Source organism: Nerophis ophidion, linkage group LG10, assembly GCF_033978795.1.
Source record: "Nerophis ophidion isolate RoL-2023_Sa linkage group LG10, RoL_Noph_v1.0, whole genome shotgun sequence".
NCBI lineage: Eukaryota > Metazoa > Chordata > Actinopteri > Syngnathiformes > Syngnathidae > Nerophis > Nerophis ophidion.
The window spans coordinates 70,175,405-70,203,393 of record NC_084620.1 but is presented as its reverse complement, the minus strand read 5'-3'; the positions used below and the strand labels follow the sequence as shown (position 1 = coordinate 70,203,393).

At 38.7% G+C, this 27,989-nt stretch overlaps 1 protein-coding gene and 1 long non-coding RNA gene across 3 annotated transcripts in view; one reads left to right on the top strand and one right to left on the bottom strand.

Annotated features, from left to right (window-relative positions):
- LOC133561230 (uncharacterized) overlaps positions 1 to 1,481 on the top strand; it is a 4,820-nt gene extending 3,339 nt beyond the window's left edge. Inside the window, exon 2 of the long non-coding RNA XR_009808615.1 lies at positions 919 to 1,481. This is a non-coding gene — a long non-coding RNA (uncharacterized LOC133561230). The remainder of the gene's footprint in view (positions 1 to 918) is intronic.
- LOC133561229 (interferon-related developmental regulator 1-like) lies at positions 1,286 to 27,989 on the bottom strand. 2 transcript variants are annotated; one of them, XM_061914563.1, is made up of 11 exons: positions 27,752 to 27,989; positions 21,770 to 21,871; positions 21,613 to 21,688; positions 21,399 to 21,523; positions 15,182 to 15,339; positions 14,880 to 15,109; positions 11,383 to 11,491; positions 11,162 to 11,296; positions 8,095 to 8,223; positions 7,933 to 8,028; positions 1,286 to 1,688 (listed from the first exon to the last, which is right to left on the bottom strand). In XM_061914563.1, the coding sequence occupies exons 1-11, from the start codon at positions 27,780 to 27,782 to the stop codon at positions 1,602 to 1,604; spliced, it is 1,278 nt and encodes a 425-aa protein (XP_061770547.1). In that variant the 5' UTR covers positions 27,783 to 27,989; the 3' UTR covers positions 1,286 to 1,601. The 2 variants fall into 2 exon arrangements, with proteins under 2 accessions (XP_061770547.1, XP_061770546.1); XM_061914562.1 differs by having other exon boundaries at positions 21,613 to 21,694; positions 27,752 to 27,987.

The following is a 27,989-nucleotide window of genomic DNA, read 5'->3' as shown; positions in this document are numbered from 1 at the left end:
AATTTTTACATATTTATTTTCATGTTTATTTCAATCTGATTAATACAGTGTGTGACTGTATAAAAATTTATAATTTTATAAAAAAAAACCTTTGGTATGTTATATTTTAAACAGTATTTTCATTTTTTTTTTTTTTTTTTTTTTAAATGACATGACCCATCTAAAATAATGGATACATATGTTTGTTAATTCTTTTGTTTTTGCAATTTTAACAGATTTATTTTCATTTGTTTATTTCAATCTGAATAATACAGTATGTGACTGTATAACAATTTATAAAAAAATTTTTTTTTTAAAAACATCTTTAGTATGTTGTAATTTATTACATTATTTTAAACCGTATTTTCATTAAAAAAAAAAAATGACATGAACCATCTAGAAATATAGATACATATTTTTTTAAGATTTGTAATTGTGTTACTTTTTACATATTTATTTTCATATGTTTATTTCAATCTGATTAATACGGATTATACAAATTTATAAAAAAACATCTTTGGTATGTTATTTTGTTATTTTTAACCGAATTTTCATTTAAAAACATGTTTTAAAAATGACATGCTCGGCCTCGTTTAATTCTCGTCCAAATAAATGAAAAGTATAATAATAAAATAGATTAAACTGCGGTGAATGACTAGCTGCATTTAAACAGTGGCACTTCTCCTCCTCGCCACTGGGGGCAGCCTACGTTGATGCGTGCAGATATTCCAATTTATTTTTTGTACTTTTGTAGGCATGTAAAATAAGATTAAACATGTTATTTCCCTTCAGGAAACAGTAGAATCTTCTTGTAAATAAACAAAAATAGGTTTATTTAAAAATCTAGTTTTTAAATAGGTTTAAAAAAAAGGACATTTACTGTATGAATGATTAAAAAGCCTCGGAACGGATAACAAAAGGACTTTCAATTGTGTGCAGGTCACTCCGGCAGCATCCGGGGGGGACAGAGGCCCACGTCAAGGCAGAGAAGGTTCTGGAGTCAGGAGTGGGAGGTATGAAGTGTGCATGAGTCAGCAGTGTGGAGGCTGCAGACTAAATGTGCATGTGACTGTGAGCGCTGTCCGTGTATTATCATGATGATGATTATTATTAAAGATGCGTGTATTGGAACCCGTGACTGCTGTCCCCCGTGCTGGTGTCTCAAAGTGGACACTTAGATCAGTGCCAGTGCAGCAGCCTCAGCAAAGTGGAGGCAAACTGCCCCCTAACGGCCACACGCGGAATTGCACCTCACTGGATTATGCAAAGCAATGTTTACTTAAAAAAATGGAAGAAATGTCAATAATTGGCAGCTTTTCAACAGTTTTTATTCCACCATTTTGATTATACACCCAATGCAAAACATAAACACACATTTATGAGCAATTAGTGCAACTGAACATTGTAATATAGTCAAGAAAGGAGGCTTTAGCAGGGCACACAAGCTAATAATAATAATAAATACAGGAGAATGTCTATGTACAATATGACAGTCAGTGTGAGATGTACATTAAAAATAATGCAAGGGATTATGTAGAAATGGGCGGAGACTCGTGACCACAAAACAGTCTAACAATAAAGCGGCGGGGGAGTTGGAGGGAAATTATTTTATTTTTTTCCTTTTAGAAGTCTCCCACGTCCGTTCTCTTGTCTCTGAACTTGCTCCTGGCTTTGGTGCGAGCTTTGAAGGCGGCGGAGTTGTGAAGATGCTGTCAAAAGGAGAAGAAATGGCGTTAATGTGTGTGAGAATGTCAAACGGCGGTGCGGGTACACAGGCGCCATCTTGTGGAGCACAAGGGAAGTTTGGGGATAGAAATAAAAATGATTTTAGAATACAAATATTTGACAGTCTGAGATGTATTGTTGCCCATGCGATCACATGTACTCACTGTCATTTTTACAGTTGTTTATGGGGAGTTTGACAATATTTAAACTAGTTCCTTATTCTGATTTATTACAATTGTTTCAGCAATAGTACATAACTAAAAACTAACTTTCTGAAATCCTTTGGTTTTTGCCCTTAAAGGGGAACATTATCACAATTTCAAAAGGGTTAAAAACAATAAAAATCAGTTCCCAGTGGCTTATTGTATTTCTTGAAGTTTTTTTCAAAATTTTACCGGTCTCGGAATATCCCTAAAAAAAGCTTTAAAGTGCTTGATTTTCGCTATTTGCGATGCCACTATCCATTTCCCTGTGACGTCACACAGTGCTGCCAATGTAAACAAACAATGGGAATACCACAGCAAGATATAGCGACATTAGCTCGGATTCAAACTCTGGATTTCAGCGACTTAAGCGATTCAACAGATTACGCATGTATTGAAACAGATGGTTGGAGTATGAAAGTATTGAAGAAGAAACTGAAGCTATTGAGCGAATAGCTATTGACGCTATTCATAGCCATAGCATGGCCGAATAGCTGCGTTAGCATCGCCGGTAAAATGTGCGGACCAAACGATCAGGACTTTCGCATCTTTTGACACTGGAGCAACTTAAATCCGTCGATTGGTAAGTGTTTGTTTCGCATTAAATGTGGGTGGAAGGAAACGTAATATAGTTGCAAATGCATCTGCAGGTTATCCATACATCTCTGTGCCATGTCTGCTTTAGCACCGCCGGTAAATAGCATGTTAGCATCGATTAGCATAGCATGTTAGCATCAATTAGCATAGCATGTTAGCATCGATTAGCTGGCAGTCATGCCGCGATCAAATATGTCTGATTAGCACATAAGTCAACATCAATAAAACTCACCTTTGTGATTTTGTTGACTTTATAGTTGCAAATGCATCTGCAGGTTATCCATACATCTCTGTGCCATGTCTGCTTTAGCACCGCCGGTAAAATGTGGAGACACTCTGGCACATTCAATGGGGGTCTGGCGGCAGACACTTTGGCATCTTCGGGCCAGTGTTGCAACTTGAATCCCTCCCTGTTAGTGTTGTTACACCCTCCGACAACACACCCACGAGGCATGATGTCTCCAAGGTTCCAAAAAATAGTCAAGACCCGGTGTTTGTAATGTGTTGAAAATGAAAATGGCGGCTGTATTACCCCAGCAACGTCACATTCTGACGTCATCGCCTCCAGAGCGATAAACAAAAAGGCGTTTAATTCGCCAAAATTCACCCATTTAGAGTTCGGAAATCGGTTAAAAAAAATATTTGGTCTTTTTTCTGCACCATCAAGGTATATATTGACGCTTACATAGGTCTGCTGATAATGTTCCCCTTTAAAGTCCTTCTTTGTCCAGGGAATTATTTCCAAAGTTTGTAAACAATAACAAAATAAAGATTTTGAGAAAAAAAATTAATCTCGTCTTTTTGGTATCGATCATTAGTGCAGGGGTCGGCAACCCGCGGCTCTTTGACCACTCTGATGCGGATCAGCCGCATACTTGCCTACCGCCCGCAGAAGTCCGATAGATTTCCAAATTCCAGTGTCTCTATCAGAAATCTCCCGGGTAAACATTTTTCGATTTTCACCCAGACATTAACTTTGAGGACGTGCCGTGATGACAATGCCTCTAACACCCTTTCTACATGTCATCGCGCTTGGATTTTCATCATGTTACTTGCGTGCCGGCCGGCCGGTCACATTTTGGATGAGACCTTTATCTGAACGCATACGCTACTGCAAGGCATACTTGTTCAATAACCATACAGGTCACACTGAGGGTTGTGATATAAACAACTTTAACACTTACAAATATGCGCCACACTGGGAACCCACACCAAACAAGAATGACAAACACATTTCGGGAGAACATCCGCACTATAACAACATAAACACGACAGAACATTTACCCAAAATCCCATGTATCCCTGACTCTTGCGGGCTACATTATACACTCCACCCACCTCAACCGACGCACGGAGAGGTAGGTGTATAATGTAGCCTGGAAGAGTCAGGGATACATGGGATTCTGGATAATCGTTCTGTCGTGTTTATGTTGTGTTCTGCGGATGTTCTCCCGAAATGTGTTTGTCATTTTTGTTTGGTGTGGGTTCAGTGTGGCGCATATTAGTAAGAGTGCTAAAGTTTTTCAAACGGCCACCCTCAGTGTGACCTGTATTGCTGTTGAATAAGGATGCCTTGCAGTCTCTAACGTGTGTCTGCAATAGTCTCGTCAAACAATTCTCTGGGCCGGCAAGCTATTTGTGCAAGCTGTAGAGGGCGCTAGCGGTAGTGCCATCAATGTACGCCTTTTTTTATTGTTCATTTGGTGAACACCAGCATACATTCGAGAGAATAATTACTCTGAAATTCGGGAAACTCCCGGGCAAATGGGGAGGGTTGGCAGGTGTGACGCTGTCAAGCGGCATTCATACAAAACTCGCGGGCCGCACTAACATTAAATTTTCATATTAAGGTGCAGGCCGCGTTTCTGAGACCCCTGGTTTACACATAGCACAAAGCAAAAAAAAAACAAACTCTGTATGCAGTATTATTTCATTATAAATTTCAAAAGAGTTATGTGGCTCCCATTGTTTTCTTTACTTGGTGAAACGGGTCAAAATGGCTCTTTGAGTGGTAAAGGTTGCCGACCCCTGATATAGTGATACTACCCTTGGTATCGACACCACTTCATGAATTGATCCGCCCTCTTACGTGTTGTGTACTTATTGTGACAATGCTGACTAGGGTTGTACGGTATACCGATACTAGTATAGTATCGCAGTACTAATAAATCAAAAACGATGCTATACTCTGTTTGAAAAGTACCAATTTTGCCGTCACATCATTAAGGGTTTATGAGCGGAGGAGCGTGTTCGGCAGCGCACAATCACAGAGTACATACAAGTAGATACGGTGTGTGGACAGAAAAGGGAGAATGGACGCATTTTGGCCAAAAAACTCAAGATTAAAAGTAAAGATATACCACTGAAACGCCCTCAGGAACTAACTAGCAACAAACATCCATCCATAGTGTTGTAGCTACTTCAAAATCACTAATCCTCGCCGGCATGGTGACAAAGTACGTTTCTTACAAGTATCATCCCTACAGGACAAGGAATAACTAAACATGCTTCACCACACACCGTAGGAAGATACAAAAGCTAGCATGCCTGAATGTAATCAAATGTCATGGGTGGATCTCCACCTGACACCAATGTAATGATACAAAGTACAATAGCTTATTTAGTCGATACTACTATGATTACATCGATATTTTTTATCGTCACAAAATCAAGTTTCCTTTTAAAATTCTAATTATGTTTATAAACTCCGGAAATATGGCCCTGGACACATGAGGAATTTGAATATGACCAATGTATCATACTGTAACTACTTGGTATCAAATAGATACCTAAATTTGTGGTATCATCCAAAACTAATGTAAAGTATCAAAGAACAGAAGAATAAGTGATTATTACATTTTAACAGAAGTGTAGATAGAACATGTGGAAACGGAAAATAAGCAGATATTAACAGTAAGTGAACAAGTGGATTAATTATCAATGTTTACAGTTTGTCCTTTATAATTTTAACAACATAATAGAATGACAAAGGACACAATATGTTACTTCATACATCAGCAGACTAATTAGGAGGAGCCTTTGTTTACTTATTACTACTAAAAGACAAGTTGTCTAAATCAATCAATCAATGTTTACTTATGTTAACTTATGTTCGTATGTTAACTATTTTATTTAAGGACAAACTGCAATAGTAAAAATATGTTTAATGTGCCCTAAGATATTTTTGTTAAAGTAAAGCCAATAATGCAATTTTTTGTGGTCCCCTTTATTGAGAAAAGTTTCGAAAAACATTTTGGTACCGGTACCAAAATATTGGTATCAGGACAACCCTAATGCTGACACACCAATAGTTGTCATAGTCGACTCTTATTACCAGGAAATTAGCAATCATTTTAATAACTGCTTACATTCTGCTTATGCACTTCTTAAACTTTAATAGGCATTAATTTATTGGTGTGATTTAAAGCTATCATAGCATTTAACTTAGCGTTAACATGCTTGCTCTTGGTGTGCAACATGTTTAGCTTCGTCCTCCAGTGATAATTCCTGATGATGACACTTCATATATTAAGAAATGTACAACCCCCGTTTCCATGTGAGTTGGGAAATTGTGTTAGATTTAAATATAAACAGAATACAATGATTTGTAAATCCTTTTCAACTCATATTCAGTTGAATATGCTACAAAGACAACATTTGATGTTCAAACTGATAAACATTTTTTTTTGCAAATAATCATTACTTTAGAATTTGATGCCAGCAACATTTTACAAAGAAGTTGGGAAAGATGGCAAAAATACTGATGAAGTTGAGGAATGCTCATCAAACACTTATATGGAACATCCCACAGGTGTGCAGGCTAATTGGGAACAGGTGGGTGCCATGATTGGTATAAAAGTAGATTCCATTAAATGCTAAGTAATTCACAAACAAGGATGGGGTGAGGGTCACCACTATGTCAACAAATGCGGGAGCAAATTGTTGAACGGTTTAAGAAAAACCTTTCTCAGCCAGCTAATGCAAGGAATTTAGGGATTTCACCATCTACGGTCCATAATATCATCAAAGGGTTCAGAGAATCTGGAGAAATCACTGCATGTAAGCAGCTAAGCCTGTGACCTTCGATCCCTCAGGCTGTACTGCATCAAAAAGCGACAGTGTGTAAAGGATATCACCACACGGGCTCAGGAACACTTTAGAAACCCAGTGTCAGTAACTACAGTTAGTCGCTACATCTGTAAGTGCAAGTTAAAACTCTGCTATGCAAGGCGAAAACCGTTAATCAACAACGCCCAGAAACACTGTCGGCTTCGCTGGGCCAGAGCTCATCTAAGATGGACTGATACAAATTGGGAAAGTGTTCTGTGGTCTGACGAGTCCACATTTCAAATTTGTTTTTGGAAACTGTGGACGAAAAAGAACCATCTGGATTGTTATAGGCGCAAAGTTAAAAAGCCAGCCCCTGTGATGGTATGGGGGTGTATTAGTGCCCAAGGCATGGGTAACTTACACATCTGTGAAGGCACCATTAATACTGAAAGGTCCATACAGCTTTTGGAGCAACATAAGTTGCCATCCAAGCAACGTTATCATGGACGCCCCTGCTTATTTCAGCAAGACAATGCCAAGCCACGTGTTACATCAACGTGGCTTCATAGTTAAAGTGCGAGTTTTAGACTGGCCTGCCTGTAGTCCAGCCCGGTCTACCATTGAAAATGTGTGGCGCATTATGAAGCGTAAAATACCACAACCAAGACCCCCGGACTGTTGAATAACTTAAACTGTACATGAAGCAAGAATGGGAAAGAATTCCACCTGAGAAGCTTAAAAAATGTGTCTCCTCAGTTCCCAAACGTTTATTGAGTGTTGTTAAAGGGAAAGGCCATGTAACACAGTGGTGAACATGCCCTTTCCCAACTACTTTGGCATGTGTTGCAGCCATGAAATTATAAGTTAATTATTATTTGCAAAAAGAAAATAAAGTTTATGAGTTTGAACATCAAATATCTTGTCTTTGTAGCATATTCAATTGAATATGGCTTAAAGGATTTGCAAATCATTGTATTCCGTTTATATTTACATCTAACACAATTTCCCAACTCATGGAAACGGGGTTTGTAGTTTATCTGCCGTAACGGAGGCAATTATTCATTTAGGGAAATTAGCCGCAAGCTTGTCAATGGTGAGGACTTAGGTGTCCATAAAAAATGACCGATCGACACGTCCTTAACTTGAACCACAGATTTTCTTAAAAAAGTATAAGCGGATATAGCAAAAACAGTGCTAATATTCATTACACACTTATCTAAATTCTACTTTATTTTCTTGTTTAATTTTGTATGCATTTCTTACTTGTTATATTCTTTTTAAGAGAAGGGTCGGGATTAAATAAGATCCCCTTTCCAGACACGTCGACCGGTGCAGTTCTCGCTAAGGAAAACAAATGCGATTGTTACGCAATCCTCACCCTCTCAAAGCGGGAGATCTTCATGGCCTTTATTGTGGCCGAGTCCACCAATATGGGAGGTCCCAGCTGGAACACGTCTCTGATGAATTCGTTAGCCTGGACAGGATAAAGTTACAGCGTCAGGCCTCTGTCGTTGCGTGGTGTCACGCCAGGTGAACTTACCTGCAGGTGGTAGTTCATCCCGGCGCCCACAAACTCCCGAAAGGCGTCGTAGGTCCTTTTTCTCAGCCAGCTGTCGATGCACATGCGCTCTGTCCCGAAGCGGATGGTCTCACTCTGGAAGTCGCCCTCCTAAAAAAAATAAAAAAATAAAAGACGACTCAGATCAGGGGTGTTTAAAGTGCGGCCCGCAGCTCATTTTTTTTAATGACCTGCATAACATTCTAAAAATACTGTTTTTGAAAATAAAGTGGAATAGAAGAGCAAACAGGTGAAATGTAACAACAAGTTGCAATGTGGACTCTAAATGCTGCCATGCAGGTTTTTTTTTTAAAGCAGTCGTTTAAAAACTAATAATGCTCTGAATCATTGACTTATTCGAGGCTTCAATTATTTCTAGAGCTGTCCGATAATGTTAGACTGCCGATATCGGTCGGTAAATGCTTTAAAATGTAATATCGGAAATTATCGGTATCAAAAAGTAAAATGTATGACTTTTTAAAAATGCCTCTGTGTACACGGACGTAGGGAGAGGTCCAGAGCGCCAAAAGACCTTAAAGGCACTGCCTTTGCGTGCCAGCCCAGTCACATATCTACGGCTTTTCACACACACACACACACACACACACACACACACAAGTGAATGCACCGCATACTTGGTCAACAGCCGTACAGGTCACACCAAGGGTGGCCGTATAAACAACTTTAACAATGTTACAAATATGCGCCACACTGTGAACCCACACCAAACCAGAATGACTAACACATTTCGGCAGAACATCCGCACCGTAACACAACAGAACAAATACCCAGAACCCCTTGCAGCAATAACTCTTCTGGGACGCTACAATATACACCCCCCGCTACCTCAACCTCCTCATGCTCTCTCAAGGAGAGCATGTTCCAATTTACAAGCTGCTGTTTTGAGACATGTTAAAAATAATAATGCACTTTGTGACTTCACTAATAAATACAGCAGTGCCATGTTGGCATTTTTTCCCCCATAACTTGAGTTGATTTATTTTGGAAAAGCTTGTTACATTGTTCAATGCATCCAGCGGGCCATCACAACAAAATTAGGCATAATAATGTGTGGAATCCACGACTTTGTATATCGGTATCGGTTGATATCGGAATCGGTAATTAAGAGTTGGACATTATCGGATATCGGCAAAAAAGCCATTATTGGACATCTGTAATTATTTACCGTCACATATCCCACTTGAAATATTTTCAGGGAAAACATTGCATATTTTGCGTGTTTGCTATATAAGAAGACCATTTTTATTTGACAAAATGGCCTTAAAAAATAAAGATAATCGACAGTACCGAAGTTGAATTAGAAAAGTTGGAATATTTTTTATTTTAAACTTATAAGTGGGACCTATTTGAATCCAATAATTTTAGTGGGATCCAATGATCCCTCTTATTTTTCACGTGTGAGCAAACGCAAAAACTTTTTGAGCATTCAGCATCAGACGTGCACACTGTGGTCACACCATCTGCACACCTGTCCGAAACCTGGCTAAGTAGGTTTCATTTCTTATGATTATTATCAAATGACTGCAGTCATTTCCATGAGATTATTTTCTAATGTGTTTTGGCTCACTTAAAATGACAATAACAAAAAAAGAGATTGTTTTTCATGAGCTGTACCCCTTTCAGATATTGCATTTTAGTTCCCATTAAAAAACATTCACATGTTGCACAATCAATCAATCAATCAATGTTTACTTTTATAGCCCTAAATCACTATGAAATGCAAGCATGGGATCATGTGTACATTCCTGTAGCTTTCTGTTTGCAAAATACGTATATCTTATTGTTAGTATTTCTTTAATATAATAACATAATTACACGATTGATATTTCTAAATTAGGATTATTAATACATTTCAGTAGAATAAGCACACATTTGATTGTTAAATCATAGTGTAACGACCTGGAATTACACTTTGTGTGATGTTGGATTTTTCCAGCTTTTTGTGTGGCTTTAAACGCATCACTGGCTAAGTGCATTATGTGCATGTGTTGGCGCAAGAGAGAAAGAGCGAGCGGCTGCTATTGATATGGGACGGCAGAAAATAACCAGTTTTTACCAATGTTGTGATCGTGTGTTCTTGGCCTACAAAGACAATTGCTCAAAGTGATGGATGAATCGATGTCTTCTTTAAAGCTTATTGACAGACGTTACAATGATAGAACAATGATGATGAAAAGTGTTTTATCCTTTGTGGCCGCGTGTCGTCAGTTACATTGAAAACTGTTCTGTGCCTATTTCTTTTGTGGGTGGTATAGATTTGCCGTGTGCAGATGACTCGTGACCAGCGCGCAATTGCGCAGGCGCTTAACTGCGAGCAAACCTGCTTGACACGCACTTTAGAGGGAACGTTGATGGGATCCATTTTAAACTGTCATTACTCAAACAATAAGAAATACAATCGATGTTTTTGTGACTTATTTACATATTTAAGGCTCCAATTACTTGTCATTAAATATTTTACTTAAAAAATTTGTTTGGATAAAATATTGTATTGTGTTTTTGCCATTAAAAACAAACAAAACATTTTTTTCTAATTTATATCACCAGATACACCAGCAACTGATCAAAAGGTGTAAACGGCGAATAATAATAAAACAAAATATATATATAAACAACTTGTTTTTATAATTTTTATGACTCTGGGAACTAACTTTAGGTGAGCTTTAAAAGGTAAAATAAATATTTATAAATTGTATGGGGTAGGATAGGTTGATTGGCAACACTAAATTGGCTCTAGTGTGTGCATGCGAGTGTGAATGTTGTCTGTCTGTGTTGGCCCTGTGATGAGGTGGCTACTTGTCCAGGGTATACACCGCCTTCCGCCCGATTGTAGCTGAAATAGGCTCCAGCACCCCCTGTCATCCCAAAAAGGGACAAGCGGTACAAAAATGGATGGATGATTCTGATAATGAAAAATCTCAAAATGTCCTTAGCAAGCTTTGATTTGTCAGTGTGAAAAGTTTGGACACCTCAATCTTAGATGTTGCCGCTTTGTTATCTAAAAGAAAGCGATGAAGTTAAAAAGCACCTCGACGGCCTTGAGGACGTCCCTGAACACGGAGCGCTGCTTCTTCTTGTCCGTCTTGGCCCGATGTTTGTTGCAGTCAGTGGCCAGCGCGCTCAGTTTCTCACACAACTCGTCCCAGTTGTCAAACTCAAACTCCTAAAGGAGGAAGCCGCTGCCATGAGTGACGTGTCCTCCGACAACAGTTCACATACAGTGTGGGATTTAGTTTTTAGACAACTCACAGGGTCCATATCTCTCGCGAGCTCGAAAAGCAGTGCTATGGTCTCTCCTGCTGCGATTCTCATGTTGACGTCGTCGCTCTCCAGCAATCTTGGCAGTTTGGGCAGATGTCTGAGGAGGAACAAATAGGAATTAGGTTGTACAATATACCGGTACTAATGATGTAAAAAAGGTACTTTACTGCCTTCAAAACTTTCCGGGTGCTTTTATTTTTTCCCATGGACATAACGTGGTGCCACAGTAACATGAGCTGAGGGGTGTGTATATCAACACCAACACACAGAGCACTTACAATTGGAAAAGGCGTGGGGGGGAGGGGTGGAAGGAAAATGGACATATTTTGATGAAGGTGAAGGCACTGAAGCACCATTTTACAAGCACTGTCAAAATGTGGTGCCACAGTAAATGTGTGATATCCCACTTGTTTGTAACCGTTTTGAAAACAAATGATAAATGTATGCTTTATCCTGTTATATCTCACATTCTATATTCTGTTTTGGAAAAACGTTGTCAAACAATTCATAAAAAAAAAAAATACAAAAGAAAACATTTTAATGCATATTTACATTTATTCAGTTATATACATTCATTCACTCTCGTTTCCTTCATTCTATATTTTTGTTGTAATATTTTCAGAATGTTTGTTCTACTTTTGGCCAAAGTAAGAAAGAAAACAATGTGAGGTTGAGTTTATTTTTAGTTTTAAATGTCATGATTTTATTAGTCCGGCCCAAGTGTGCACAGATTTTCCTCCATGCGGCCCGAGCTCAAATTACTGTGACACCCCTGTTTTAAACAGGGGGGCGGCATAGCTCTGTTGGTAGAGTGGCCGTGCCAGGTTCGATTCCCACTTCCGCCATCCTAGTCACTGCCGTTGTGTCCTTGGGCAAGACACTTTACCAACCTGCTCCCAGTGCCACCCACACTGGTTTAAATGTAACTTAGACATTGGGTTTCACTATGTAAAGAGCTTTCAGTCACTAGAGAAAATCGATATATAAATATAATTCACTTCCTTTCACTTAAAACATAGCTAGCTATCGACTAACGTCTTTCCAGTGTTTTAGCTACTTCTACCTTTTCAGCCAGTTTGAAATTCCATCTATTTTCTACTGCTTATTCCCTTTTGGGGTCGCTGGCGCCTATCTCAGCTACAATCGGGCGGAAGGCGGGGTACACCCTGGACAAGTTGCCACCTCATCGCAGGGCCAACACAGATAGACAGACAACATTCACACTCACATTCACACACTAGGGCCAATTCAGTGTTGCCAATCAACCTATCCCCAGGTGCATGTCTTTGGAGGTGGGAGGGGCCTATCCCCAGGTGCATGTCTTTGGAGGTGGGAGGAAGCCGGAGTACCCGGAGGGAACCCACGAAATCACGGGGAGAACATGCAAACTCCACACAGAAAGATCCCGAGCCCGGATTTGAACCCAGGACTGCAGGACCTTAGTATTGTGAGGCAGACGCACTAACCCCTCTGCCACCGTGAAGCCCCGCCAGTTTGAAATTATTTTAGATATTTTTATGTCTGAATTTTAGCTATGTTTTAAAGCTATTCTTGAATGTATGGATGCACTTTAACTGCTCGACACTTAATCTTGTACATGTCGCAATGAATATAAAACATCCATCCGTATATCTAATCCTCGCCTCCATGGCAACAAATAAAGTGAGGTTCTTACAAGTATCATCTCTGCAGGACGAGGAATAGCTAAACATGCTTAACTACACACCGTAGGACAGGGGTAGGGAACCTATGGCTCTCGAGCCAGATGTGGCTCTTTTGATGACTGCATCTGGCTCTCAGATAAATCTTGGTTTACATTGCTTAACACCTTAAGTAATGAATAATTCCGCTGGTAAACACAGTGTCAAAAATAACGTTCAAAATATAAAACATTCTCATGCATTTTAATCCATCCCCCCGGTTTCTACCGCACCTGTTCAAGAAGTCCCATTAACTGTATGAAGTATTTTATTTATTGTTGGTTAGCTTCAGAATAACAATGTAATTACAAAGAATAAGAGACCTATTATACTCTGAAAATGTTGGTCTTACTTAAAAATGCATGCATTTAGTTGTATTCAGTCTTAAAAAAAAATGTATATGCTCTCAAGAAATTAGTTTTTAAAATATTTGGCTTGTATGGCTCTCTCAGCCAAAAAGGTTCCCTACCCCTGCCGTAGGAGGATATAATGACTAACTGCTACAACAAGCTAGCACTCCTGAATGTAAATAAATAGGTGGATCTACACAAATAGACTAACGATACCAAGTAACAAACCTGTGGATGGTCGAAATAAAATAGATATTTTTTATTATTACAAAAGCTTCTGTACTTTGTTTATAAATTCAGAAAATATGTCCCTGGACACAGGAGAACTTTAATTATGACCAATGTATGACCCTGTAATTACTTTGTAATGGATAGATACCCAAATTTGTACTAATACCCAAACTAATATACAGTATCCAAACAGAAAAATAAGGATCATTAGATTTGAACAGAAGTGTAGATTAAACATGATAAAACCGAAAATAGCAGTAAATAAACAATTATATTAATATTCCATTTAAAACTGCATTTAGTTGGGATAATGAGTCATACATTGGACTATAGCATCCATTATTTAAATTTGTCTTAACTATTAAGATGAACCTCAACTATGACTTATTTTATCTTGGTGGAAAATACTGGACACAATGTGTTGTCTCGCTTATGAGATGCAATAAAAGTGTAAGCCACTGTGACATTATTGTTCATTTTTTTAATGTTTTTATTTAATTTTTTATAAATGGCTGTGATAATGTAAATAACAGATGTCTGATCACTGCTCTGTTGGAATTCTTATTAATATTGATACGGTTGTTGATATTATTCATTTTTGTTTGACTACTTTTGGATTGTTTTGTGTCATGTTTTTGTGTCCTCGTAATTGTTCTGTTGATTCTGAATGTCGCTGGGCCGGGTTTGATTTTGGAATTACTGTAGTATTATTGTGTATTATTTTGTTGGACTTTTGATTGTTTGAAACTTTTATGAGTAGATTGCACAGTACAGTACATATTCTGTACAATTGACCACTAAATGGTAACATTCGAATAAGTTTTTCAACTTGTTTAAGCCTGGGTCCACGTTAATCAATTAATGTACTGATTAATAATGGAAAAAAAGTATTAAATTTAATTTTTCTGCCGCTTGTCCCTCATAGTTGTGACAAAATAATAGAATGGGAAATAACACTATATGTTACTGCAAAGGTCAGCAACCAATTTATTACCAGTTTACTTACCTACAACTATTTAATGCCTACATTGTTCTTTATTGTAATATGAAACTGATGTTTAAGGTATCAGAAGAATCTCTGTTACAACACTGACATTTTTAGTGGACCAGTGTATGTTGAATAGTATGTAAATATCGGGACAACACTAATAGGAATGAATCAAAAATGTAAACAAAAAGAAGATATTGCGGCTGCTGGACGTACTTGTGCAAGATGTCTTTCAGCTGGCTGGCCGTGCAGATGGTGAGCAGGAGGGCCCAGGACAGGAGCGCGTTGGTGTGGAGCTGACTGGTGGGGGCGCTGATAGAGGGGCTTGTACCGTCACCCCGGGCGTACGAGCGCGTGAAGAGGTTCTCCAAGCACTCCATGGTGGCCCGCACGTCCAACACGTCGTCCTCCGTGACTAGCGTACAAAGGCCCAAACTCGTCGCCACCTACAATGAGAGCTGCGGTGATGTCGCCGCCTTCAACGCCCCAAAAGCGTCGCGCCGGGATTAGCGACTCACCGCCTGCCTGCCCAGAATATTGGCCGAACCGTCCGCCAGGATGTTCTTGAAGACGGGTTTGAGGGTCTTGAAGACCTCCTCGCTCTCAATGTCGGAGCCCAGCTGGATGCAGAGCAGGCAGGCCAGGGAGGCTGCTGCTCGCTGCTCCTCGCCTTTACCTGGAAAAGACAACTGCTGATGTAAGAATGTTGGCGCACTAACTTCACTCCATCACCCCACCTGCAGGTATTGCAACATTTGAAAATTACCCCCATCTATCCATTGTTTTCTATGATTAATTCTATCATCACATAAAACCCTGTACAAGCTCCTTCTAGATAATATTTAAAAAAATGTCTGCTTGCCATATTCATCAATCATTCGAATTGCACTTTTAACAGTTTGCTGCAACACTCTCTCTCGTGCGCTTTATTGCAGTAGACTTGCAGAAACTATATTTGCCGTAAATTCCAGGGTATAAACTAATACTTTTTTCATGCGCTTTGTCCCATGCCACTTAAAAAACGGTGCAGCTGAGTTATGAATTTTTCTTTGCTGACGGCCATATTGCAAATAGTTTTCATAAAACACATGTAAAGACATTGAAATGGTGTTATTGTTTGCCCTAAAACACCATCTTTTGAAAGAGTTTACTCATCGTGTTTGGGGAAATATGCACTCATTCTGCAACCTTCAAAGGTTGTTCATATTCATCACCTACTCAGTGGCCTAGTGGTTAGAGTGTCCGCCCTGAGATCGGTAGGTTGGGAGTTCAAACCCCCGGCCGAGTCATACCAAAGACTATAAAAAAATGGGACCCATTACCTCCCTGCTTGGCACTCTGCATCAAGGGTTGGAATTGGGGGTTAAATGACCATAAATAATTCCCGGGTGCGGCGCCGCTGCTGCCCACTGCTCCCTTCACTTCCGAGGGGGTGATCAAGGGGATGGGTCAAATGCAGAGGACAAATTTCGCCACGCCTAGTGTGTGTGTGACAATCATTGATACTTTAACTTTATATTCAGACAAGGCAAGCGCAAAAACAGCTTTTGTGGATATGGCCACCTTGATTTCCGACGTCGTAACTGGATCGCCCACAACTCGGCTGGGAAGTCATTCCCAGCTCCGACTTCAGAGGTAAATGGAAGGCACCGTAAGTCATAGCGGGCAATTAGTTTGACAGAATGTCTTCAAAAAGCAAGACAGTTTTACTCGTGTATGGATGAAAACAAACAGCCCAACATGGAACTGGAAACACTACCGTATTTTTCGGACTATAAGTCACAGTTTTTTTCATGGTTTGGCCGGGGGTGCGACTTACACTCCGGAGCGACTTATGTGTGAAATGAACATATTACCGTAAAATATCAAATACTATTATTTAGCTCATTCACGTAAGAAACTAGACGTATAAGATTTCATGGGATTTATGGATTAGGAGTGACAGTTAGGTAAAGGTATAGCATGTTCTATATGTTAGTTATTTGAATGACTCTTACCATAATATGTTAGGTTAACATAGCAGGCACTTTCTCAGTTGCTTATTTATGAGTCATATAATGTACACTTATTCAGCCTGTTGTTCACTATTCTTTATTTATTTTACGTTGCCTTCAAATGTCTATTCTTGGTGTTGGATTTTATCAAATAAATTTCCCCCAAAAAATGCGACTTATATATGTTTTTTTTCCTTCTTTATTATGCATTTTCGGCAGGTGCGACTTATACTCCGGAGCGACTTATACTCCGAAAAATGCGGTAATAAACAATAAAGGACATGCGGGTAACGACTCAGCGCAAACGACAAACTTTATAACAAAGTGCTCGCAACACATACTGGTACTCCAGCAGCAACTCCCCTCAACGATACAAATATGAAAAATGAAACCAAGACATAAATCCCTAATTTCATGTGTTAAATAAACGAGATGATTTCAGTTTTACCACACAAACATACAATTACAGCTAACCCAACGCTTACAAGCATATTGCACTCCTGTCGGAAACGCTGACCTGTCTCTTTTCTTGCTTAGTCGGCACTTCTGTGGCAGGCCCGTCTAGGCAATAAACACCACCCCGACATTAGGGTTGTGCGATATAGACGATGCAAGTGAAATGAACTATATTTATGGCGCCTGTTCTCTAGTGACTCAAAGTGCTTTACATTGAGAAAGCCATTATCTACATTTAAGTTACATTTACAGTAGTGGGGGTTGAGTGACCCAAGGACACATTGGCAGTGACTAGGATTGCGAAAGCTGGATTCGAACCAGGAACCTTCAAGTTGTTGGTCGACCGCTCTGATATAATTTTGGCCAAAGACAGAGTTTTTAACACTATCGTGATACTTTACATTGATTAAACGTTCTAGGCATGTCCTGCAAATTAGACGGCGACAAGAGAACCGCAATGTTGCGTCCTTGCAGCTAATGTCGCTCCCCTTCTAAGTAAGCAATCCTCGCTTCCATAGAGACAAATACACTACACTTATTGCAAGTATCATCTAGAGGTGGCGGAAATATTTGTGCGGAGGGGGACGTTGCCTGCGCACCTGCAGCGAACCGGGGTGTGCCAGGACCAGCATTGAGATCAGCGACAGGTGCCTAGATGGCCCACTGGGGCCTGTTTATCTAATCACCTGTCGCTCTGTTAAAAAGGCAGCAGCCGGGAGAAAAGAGGTGGTAGAGCAAATTGTGGGGTTTGCCTTGCAGGGGGTTCTTCGGACCACCAATCAATTCCATGAGAGCCCACATCAGGGTTACAATACATTTTTATTTGCTTCTTTCAGCAATTGTCTTTTCTGTCCTTCTTTGTCACTCTCTCGCTCTCACTCTAGCTCCACCACCCCTCTCCTCCCGGCTGCTGCCTTTTAACAGAGCGACAGGTGATTAGATAACCAGGCCCAGGTGGGCCGTCTACGCACCTGTCGCTGATCTCGAAGCCGGTCCTGGGACACCCCACTTTGCTGCAGGTTCGCAAGCCACGCCCCATCCACAATATGATTTTTAGATTCATTGCAAATCAGACATGGGCGATTTTAAAATTGATTAGTAAACGTCAATAATCGATGTATTTGTTGTAAATAAAATAATGCAGACAGTTCATAAATTAGGCTGACTGCAGTGAGACACTTCACCAAGAGGTCCGACCCCCTCCTTTATTTTAGTTTCTATTTTTGCACACATTTTCATTGATTTAATCAATATAATGCAAAGTAATTCAACTATTTATAATTACAAGTGCACTGTTTTTTTTAAAGCTGCAAGTGCTAAATGCTTATTTAGTGAAAAGAAATGTAAAACTGCATCAACAGATAAATTACAGATGCATGAGTAATTGATTTTTAATCGAACAATAGCTTCTGAATCGTGAGGTGCGTAAGAACTCCCACCTCTGGTATCATCCCAGACGATGAGGGCTAGCTAAACATGCTACACTACACACCGTAGATAGCTATGCAAACCGTTAAGCTCAAGCTCTTAAAAGGGTAGGCAGATTTATACAATTAGAATATTAAATATGAGCGGCGCACAAAAAAAATTCACATCTAAATCGCGATTCTTATTCATACCGATTCATAACTTTCAAAAATGTATATTACATTTATAAAGTTTTTTTTTTTTTTTTTTTTAAATCGCTTTATTATATATATATATATATATATATATATATATATATATATATATATATATATATATACATACATACATATCAGTTTTTTTAAATGTATGTTTTATTCAATGCAAATTCAACAAAATGTTGTTCTTATCTGTACCGTAAAGTTCAAATTTGAATGACAATAAAAAGGAATTCTTAGTCTAAGTTTAGGCCATCTTCATGCAACCAGAATGAGTGACCTGTTGTAAAAAAGTTTCATTATAATTATAGAATCGATAAAGCAGAGGATCAGTATATGGTTGATACTAAAGTGATTAGATGAATGCTTTATTAACACAAAATTGTTTTTGTTATAATTAAATTCAGGAAAAACAAGGAGGACTTATAAGGCAAAATAGTAGGAAGTAATCAGAGGTGGGTAGAGTAGCCAGAAATTGTACTCAAGTAAGAGTACAGTTACTTTAGAGATTTATTACTCAAGTAAAAGTAAGGAGTAGTCACCCAAATATTTACTTGAGTAAAAGTAAAAAGTATGTTGTGAAAAAACTACTCAAGTACTGAGTAACTGATGAGTAACCTGTTTGTTTAATGATTACGGCAACAAATAATGCACAAAAACATAAAAATAGCAATGAGCAAATTCAGAGCCAGGAATATTTCTTAAACAACTAAAACAATATTATATATTAAATGATACATTAAAATAAAAAACAATAAGGCAAATTGGGCCACAATAACTTAACAGCACAGTAGGCATTGATTGATTGATTGATTGAAACTTGTATTAGTAGATTGTAGTACAGTACATATTCCGTACAATTGAACACTAAATGGTAACACCCCAATAAGTTTTTCAACGTTTATCAATTACTTAATAAATGACCAAGTCGAGGTAATCTACCTCATATATACATACACACACATATCATATATATATATTTACATTTATATATACAGTATATAATTCATATTTATTTATTTTGCCGTTTTTGTTCACATGTTAAAGGTGTTTTAATGAATATACATGCATGTTTAACATATAGATTCCTATCTTTAATGAAGACAAGAATACAAGTTGGTGTATTACCTGATTCTGATGACTTACTTTGATTAGAAACAGACAGTATAGTGCTGGTAAGTCCCGGTTTTCAAATGGAGGAGAAAAAAAGTTCCTCCTTCCTGTCTAATACATCATGAAAGTCGTTGGTTTTTGGCATCTTATTTGTCCAGCTTCCATATTAGTTTTTATTCACTTTACAAGAAATACATTGGCGGCAAACTCCGTAGCTTGCTAGTTTGTTTGCGCTGGCTTTCGGAGACTCTTATTTTGTTAGTGCAGGCGCGATGGAGCGGCGCTTTTATTGTGAAGACAGGAACTGTGCGATCAGTCTTTAGGCTTTTGACGGGAAGTACGGTTGAAATAAAAAGTGTCTTTTTTCCTTTACACTTTTGATTGATTGAAACTTTTATTCGTATATTGCACAGTACAGTACATATTCCGTACAGTTGACCACTAAATGGTAACACCCCAATAAGTTTTTCAACATGTCGGGTTCCACGTGTGACAGTCACGTGACCACCTGGCTCTGTTTGATTGGTCCAACGTCACCAGTGACTGCATGTGATTGGTGAAACGCAAGCACGCGTAGTTCCTACTTTGAATGCGTGTCTGACAAAAACAAAACAAACAAAGCGTGCATTAACAGATCGATAAAAAAAAAGTAGCGAGTAGCGACCTGATTGCAGATAAATGGAGCGGAGTAAATGTAGCGTTTCTTCTCTATAAATTTACTCAAGTAAAAGTATGTTGCATAAAAACTACTCTTAGAAGTACAATTTATCCCAAAAGTTACTCAAGTAGATGTAACGGAGTAAATGTAGCGCGTTACTACCCACCTCTGGAAGTAACTAAAATAGTATTAATATTGTTTTGCTGACATCTTGTGTTTTATTGGATTATAATGGACATTATAATACAAGTCAAAAATGTTTTTAATGATCTTGAAAAATGTCAAGAGTCAGTACAGTTGAACCTTGATTTACGAACTTCTCTATTTACGAGCTTTTAGTTCAGGCCAATTATGCCTCTGCTTTATTAAGGCGCCTGCAGGTAAGACAACATTTACATACAAAAGAAAGCGGCCAATTTATATAGAAAAAATAAACTGACGTATATCGTTATTGCAAGAGGCTGCAATGTATGTTGCAATATACAGTACAGGCCAAAAGTTTGGACACACCTTCTCATTTCAATGAGTTTTCTTTATTTTCATGACTATTTACATTATAGATTGTCACTGAAGGCATCAAAACTAGGACCCCTGTGAAGTGAAAACCATTTCTGGTGACTACATCTTGAAGCTCATCAGGAGAATGCCAAGAGTGGCTATTTTGAAGAAACTAGAATATAAAAACATGTTTTCAGTTATTTCACCATTTTTTGTTAAGTACAAAATTCCACATGTGTTCATTTATAGTTTTGATGCCTTCAGTGACAATCTACAATGTAAATAGTCAAGAAAATAAAGAAAACCCATTGAATGAGGTGGACACACCAATATCGCCCATCAGTAGCCTCCAACATAACCTCTTGCTCATATCTTTAAAATGTTCGGTTACCTTTCTTCAGGCTGCGTTCGATGCTATCGGTGATGGTCATCCTTCTTTCTGAGATGAACTCGTACAGGATGCGCGTGGCCATTGCCGTCTTGAGCCCGTCCATAGCCCCCTGTCTGGTCTTGGCGCTTAAAAAAAAAAAAGAATGATGCATAAAAAAAGTTAATTAAAGCTCCTGCTTGAATGCTTATTGCATACTAATGAGGTAAACAAGTACCTCTTATCCACTGTGCTGTCAATGAACCCCTTGAGCTTGTACTGGAAATCCTCCTGGGCCGTGTCCTCGCTGGCCTCTGCACCTTAACAGTGAACAACTTTGAGCACTTCGATATTTTCTTAATATTACAATAAAAAAAAGCCGAACAGAGGCCCACCTTCATCTGCTACACTGGTGTCACTGAAGCTGCTGCAATGACTGAGGGTCTCGACAGAAGCGTCCTCGTCGCTGAAAGGCTGCACGTTTCCATGCTGGCCCCCTGATGGAAAAAAAAAAAAAGAACGTGACGTTATGCAATATTGGTAAAACACAGGTAGTGTTGCAAAAAAACGTGGTTATCTAATCTGCTACCGTATACTCATGCTGGTTGGTAGATCGCTGTACAGGGTCAAGGGCGGTGCACACTATTTACTGTGCAAATAAAACCTGCTCTCACATGGATGGACGTTAAACTAGTGATATGTGGATTGATACTAAAATATCAATGTTAGACTTCTCACTCTAATATTAATTTTCAAATTTAACTAAGTACTTGAAATAATGTATATTGTTAACAGGAACACAGTATAAAGTAACAAACATTGGGATCTTGTCTAAATTGAACACAATTTGTTGGAACTACTTTTTCTTCCGCCTAAGTAAGTGCGTTGCCATTTGTCTATTTTTTTTAAAAATGAATGTCAATTAAAATAAGTCACTCGGTCTTATCAAACTACAGGGGAGTGTATCATTTTATTGTAGGCTATTTGGAGAAACTAATTACAGAGATGACGATGAATAAGATAGCTAGGATTGTTAATTTTGAAATCAGATTTTGGATTGCTGTAATAACAGGTCATGTGCATAATTCAAATTTGCTTTCGAAAGACCACCATGTTTGTACACAAACGCAATTTTAATGTCTGAATGTCATCCTGGAACTGTTTTGAAACATTTTACTGGAACGCATGTCATTTATTTGCACAAAACTTGGTAACTGTTTTATCTACAGTTTTTCCAGGCTCATTACTCATTTTTTTTTTTTGCTGACGTATGCATTGATTTAATCACTGACTGTTTCGCGCTTAATGTAAAAGAGCTTGTATGGTCAAAAACAACCTGATTAATCTGTGTGTTCATGAGTAATGCGACAGTGATTAATCAAAAGAGTTGACTCGTTAATTTTAACAGCCCTAAAGATACAGTAAGTCACTCAGTGCAGGATAACGCCATCATTTGTTTTGTCAGGGATTCTCTAAGAGCAGCAACACTTAGAATATGCTTCTTCTTAAACTTCTCCAGATACATTCGGTATATTTCCCTGCGGCATTGGTACTGGATCGGCATCGCCTATACCAGCCTGAATTTTACTCGGTATCGGATCTGAAAGAAAATCAGCTGTATCACACATCACAACGTACCTCTAAACACTTTCCTGCACTGTTCAGTTCCACAAACATCTATATATTGTGTTGTTGACAGTGTTATTTACCAACCCGGATACATTCAGGTTATTTCCACACGGAATTAGTACTGGATCTAGCCTGAATTTTACTCGGTATTTGATCTGAAAGAAACTCAGCTGTATATCGCACATCACTTCATACCACACTAAACACTTTTCTGTACTGTTCAGTTCCACTATATAGGTTGTGTTGTTGATGGTGTTATTTACACACCCAGATACATTCGGTATATTTACACGCGGAATCGGTACTGGATCGGCATCGCCAATATTAGCCTGAATTTTACTCGGCATCGGAAAGAAAATCAGCTGTATCGCACATCAATACATACCGCTCTAAAGACTTTACTGTACTGTTTAGTTCCACAAATATCTATATATATTGTTGTGTTGTTAATGTTATTTACAAACCCAGATACATTCGGTATATTTCCATGTGTGATCGGTACTGGATCGGTATCACCGATACTAGCCTGAATTTTACTCAGCATCGAAATTCAGCAGTATCGCACATCACTCCATACTAGGGATGTCCTGATCCTGGTTTTTGTATTTCCGATCCGATACCGATATTGTTTTTGCACTTCCGATCCAATACTTGCCTATCCGAGCATGTATTAAATTTTAAAGTTATTCAGCCCACTTAGTTGTCAGATTCATGCTGAAAAGGATTTTAGTGGTCTTGATAACAACTAGCCAGCTGAATTACATGAGTTTGAATAATACACAATAGTTGGTATTCAAGGATAAACACAAAATATCAAAAATTATACATGAAATGGCATCATTAAACAGTAAAAAAGTGAACTACTTAGTATAAAGTGCAAATAATGCTGTAAACATTATTTTAAAAAAAGCAAAACACACAAACAACCTGAGTGGGATAAAATGTCTACAACTCAGCATCAATACTTGCTCTTGAACAAATGTAAACTTAATATATATATATATATATATATATATATATATATATATATATATATATATATATATCTCTACAAACTCCCTTCAATTGTTTGCCCCAGTCGGGGGGGGCAGACAATTGAAGTCTAAGCATAATGGGGAGATTCTTTCTAACAAAGACGAGCACTTAAAGATGCTCAGGTATCAGCCTGCTCCTTTGTTCATCCATGATAAGTGCTAAAAAACCTCTCACTCGCAAGTCATTAAAATGTCTTACAACTTTACCACCACGCTTGACTTTATTGTGGCATGTTTTGCACTCCACCTCTTCATCTTTTTCGTTTTGTAGGATAAAATAATCCCACACAGCTGACATTTTTACCGTAACTTAATTCACACGGCCGTCTGAACGGTTAGAACGCAGACCTGTGGATGTTTTGAAGGTGTTCTGGAAAATGCGGAACGGAGATAAGGGAGCAGCAGAAGAGTGGAATGTGTTTTTTTAAAATCGGTGTGTTGGAAAACACGGACCTGAGGTTTTTTTTTTTAAAACTTGATCTAGATCGGCATTTTCCCATGCCTTGCCAATACGCATTTTTTGGCAAATATCGGATCGGGACAACCCTACTACATACCGCTCTCAACACTTGACTGTACTGTTCAGTTGCACAAAAATGTATACATTGACTCGTTGATAGTGTTATTTTCGAACCCATATACATTATGTATATTTACACACGGAATCGGTACCTGATCGGCATCGCCAATACTACCCTGAATTTTACTCGGTACCGGATGGAGTGGAAAAAAGATAAAAAATCAGCTGTATCGCACATCACTTCATACCGCTTTAAACATTTAACTGTACTGTTGAGTTCAGTTAAATTCCACTATATATGTTGTGTTTATCATAGTGTTATTTACAAACCCAGATACATTCGGTTTATTACCACGTGGAATCGGTACTGGATCGGCATCGCCTATACTAGCCTGAATTTTACTCAGTATCAGATCTGAAAGAAAATCAGCTGTATCGCACATCACTACATACTGCTCTCAACACTTTAATGTACTGTTTAGTTCCACACATATATCTATATCTATATCTATATATATATATATATATATATATATATATATATATATATATATATATATATATATATATATATATATATATATATGTTGTGTTGTTGATAGTGTTATTTACAAACCCTGATACATTCGGTATATTTCCACGCGGGATCGGTACTGGATGGCATTGCCAATACTGGCCTGAATTTTACTCTGTATCGCAAAGAAAATAAGCTGTATCGCACATCACTATATATCGCTCTAAAGACTTTACTGTACTGTTTAGTTCCAGAAATATCTATATCAGGGGTGTCCAAACTTCTTCCAAAGAAGGCCGCACACGGAAAAATTTAAGCATGCAGGGGCCATTTTGATATTTTTCATTTTCCAACCATAACAAAATATATGATTTTTTTTTTTTAATCCTTAGGGCTCCTGGGGAGCATAGAGTGCCTCAGTCACTGAAATGTTAAAAATAAGTCAAATCATTATTATTTTTTATTTAATTCTTACAGTATGTCTCTATATCAACCTTAGGTTTATATAAAGTAAAACAAATAAGGTTTTTTGCCTTTTCTGTCAAAGACAACTTTGTTTTTTTATAGTAAAACTGAAATATGCAGTATTTTGATAGATAGATAGTACTTTATTGATTCCGTCAGGAGAGTTCCTTTCTTTAGCAATTAAAGCCCTCAAAGATCAATAATGCAGGACACCATTGATTTTAATTATTTATTATTTTGGAGTAATCACAGTGAAAAGTTCAATAAAATCCTACTAAATATATTTGAGATCTGAAAGGCTCCCCACTCAAAGTGATGCATTTTTATTTATTTTTTTAACATTTAAATTTCAAGATCAACTTCCGATATATCCGTCAATTTAAAGTTTAAACTATTATTTTGTTTGTTTTATGCTCTGTTGTCAAAACTGATGTTTTTATATGGCAACCACACAACATATGCAATACTTTTTCCACATAAAACATTTAAAAAGCGATAATTTTTAAAGGCCTACTGAAAGCCACTACTACCGACCACGCAGTCTGATAGTTTATATATCAATGATGAAATATTAACATTGCAACACATGCCAATACGGCCGCTTTAGTTTACTAAATTGCAATTTTTTATTTCCCACAAAGTATCCTGTTGAAAACGTCACGGAATGATGACGTGTGCGCGTGACGTCACCGGTTGTAGCGGACATGTTCTTCCAGCACTGATCACGGCTAAAAGTCGTCTGCTTTAATCGCATAATTCCACAGTATTCTGGACATCTGTGTTGCTGAATCTTTTTGCAATTTGTTCAATTAATAATGGAGAAGTCAAAGAAGAAAGATGTAAGTGGGAAGCGGTGTATTGCGGCTGCCTTTAGCAACACAAACACGGGGTTTCCTTGTTTACATTCCCGAAGGTGAAGCCTTACCATGGAACAGAGCGGTCAAGCGAACATGGTTCCCGACCACATGTCAACCGGCAAGTTTCGGTGAGAAAATTGTGGTAATAAGTCAGCTCTTACCGTAGATATGAGCGGATCTTGCGTCGTTCATCGTGCACCTGTCAAAAAGGCAGCTGCGTGGCTTACCTCAGAGACACTGGCGGTCACCACACCAGTAGCCACACCCCTCCGACTTTCAAGTATGACAGTATAGTCTCACTACAACACTAGTAACACAATAAGCAGATAAGGGATTTTCCAGAATTATCCTAGTAAATGTGTCAAATAACATCCGCATCGCTCTCACTGCCCTGTCTTTTTTTTCTTTCTAGTTCTTCACTCTCACTTTCCTCATCCACAAATCTTTTATTCTCACTCAAATTCATGGGGAAATAGTTGCTTTCTAGGCCCAAATCGCTCTCGCTCCTGGTGGCCATGATTGTAAACAATGTGAGGAGCTCCACAACCGGTGACGTCACGCGCACATCGTCTGCTACTTCCAGTACAGGCAAGGCTTCTTTATTAGCGACCAAAAGTTGTGAACTTCATCGGCAAGGTTCTATACTAAATCCTTTCAGCAAAAATATGGCAATATCGCGTAATGATCAAGTATGACACATTGAATGGACCTGCTTTCCCCGTTTAAACAAGAAAAGCTCTTTTTAAGTAGGCCTTCATTTTTTCCATGTGTGGCCCTCAGTGGAAAAAGTTTGGACACCCCTGGTTTACATGGTATCGGCCCACTTCGACAATGTGCAGTGGGACACCGCCTTCATCACGCCCCAAAAACAACCGACTAATGTCCGCAATCTCTTCCGTTACATCACGGGGACGTCAGCCAACAATGTCCAACGCCTCATTGTACCGAAGTAAGTCCCAAAAGCAGCCACTTCATGTCCCAGCTCGCCCCCATTTTTGTTTTTGGCCCGCTATACAAAAACAAACACGGACGTTAGCAAGTGAGCTAACGTTAGCGGTTAGCTTATGGACGTTCAAAAAAAGGCACACTGGATCAAATCAACGGTTTGTTCGTGTGCTTAATACAAAACTTAAGTTATTATTAAGAGGTTGAATGTAAAAACGTGAGAACAAAACGGCGCTTCGTCGTGTATTGTCACGTTGTGGCTGCTTTGTCAGCCGCTAGCTATCCACGTAGGTGCGTTTGTAGTCCACCGGGGGGACACGTGTAATGCATTTCAATGGCGTCGCGGCGGCTAAAGGACTACAACTCCCGTCCCGCCGGGCGAGGCCTTCGCGCGCCTCAAAGGCCGCACTCACCTCTGCCGCTCTTCTTCTTGGCTCTCGGCATGTTTTCTTCCGCCAAAATCAACCGTGGACTTTCAGCCAAAATCAGCCAATACACGACAAGCCTTTATTGTGTTGTCTCGCAAAATGAAAATAGTCCCTCGGCACCGTGAAGACAAAAGAATTGAAAGCGATCTTGGAGAAGTACTGTTGGCCGAGACGATACATTTTCCCTCATACAACAGTGCTGTGGACACGTGACGCGGCCGCG

Coding starts and splice junctions, on each gene's coding strand:
- LOC133561229 (XM_061914562.1), bottom strand. CDS start 27,782: ATGCCGAGAGCCAAGAAGAAGAGCGGCAGAG. Junction 21,524..21,612: donor GACAGCACAGTGGATAAGAG/GTACTTGTTTAC, acceptor TTTTTTTTTAAG/CGCCAAGACCAGACAGGGGG. Junction 15,340..21,398: donor CGAACGCAGCCTGAAGAAAG/GTAACCGAACAT, acceptor TGTCTTTTCCAG/GTAAAGGCGAGGAGCAGCGA.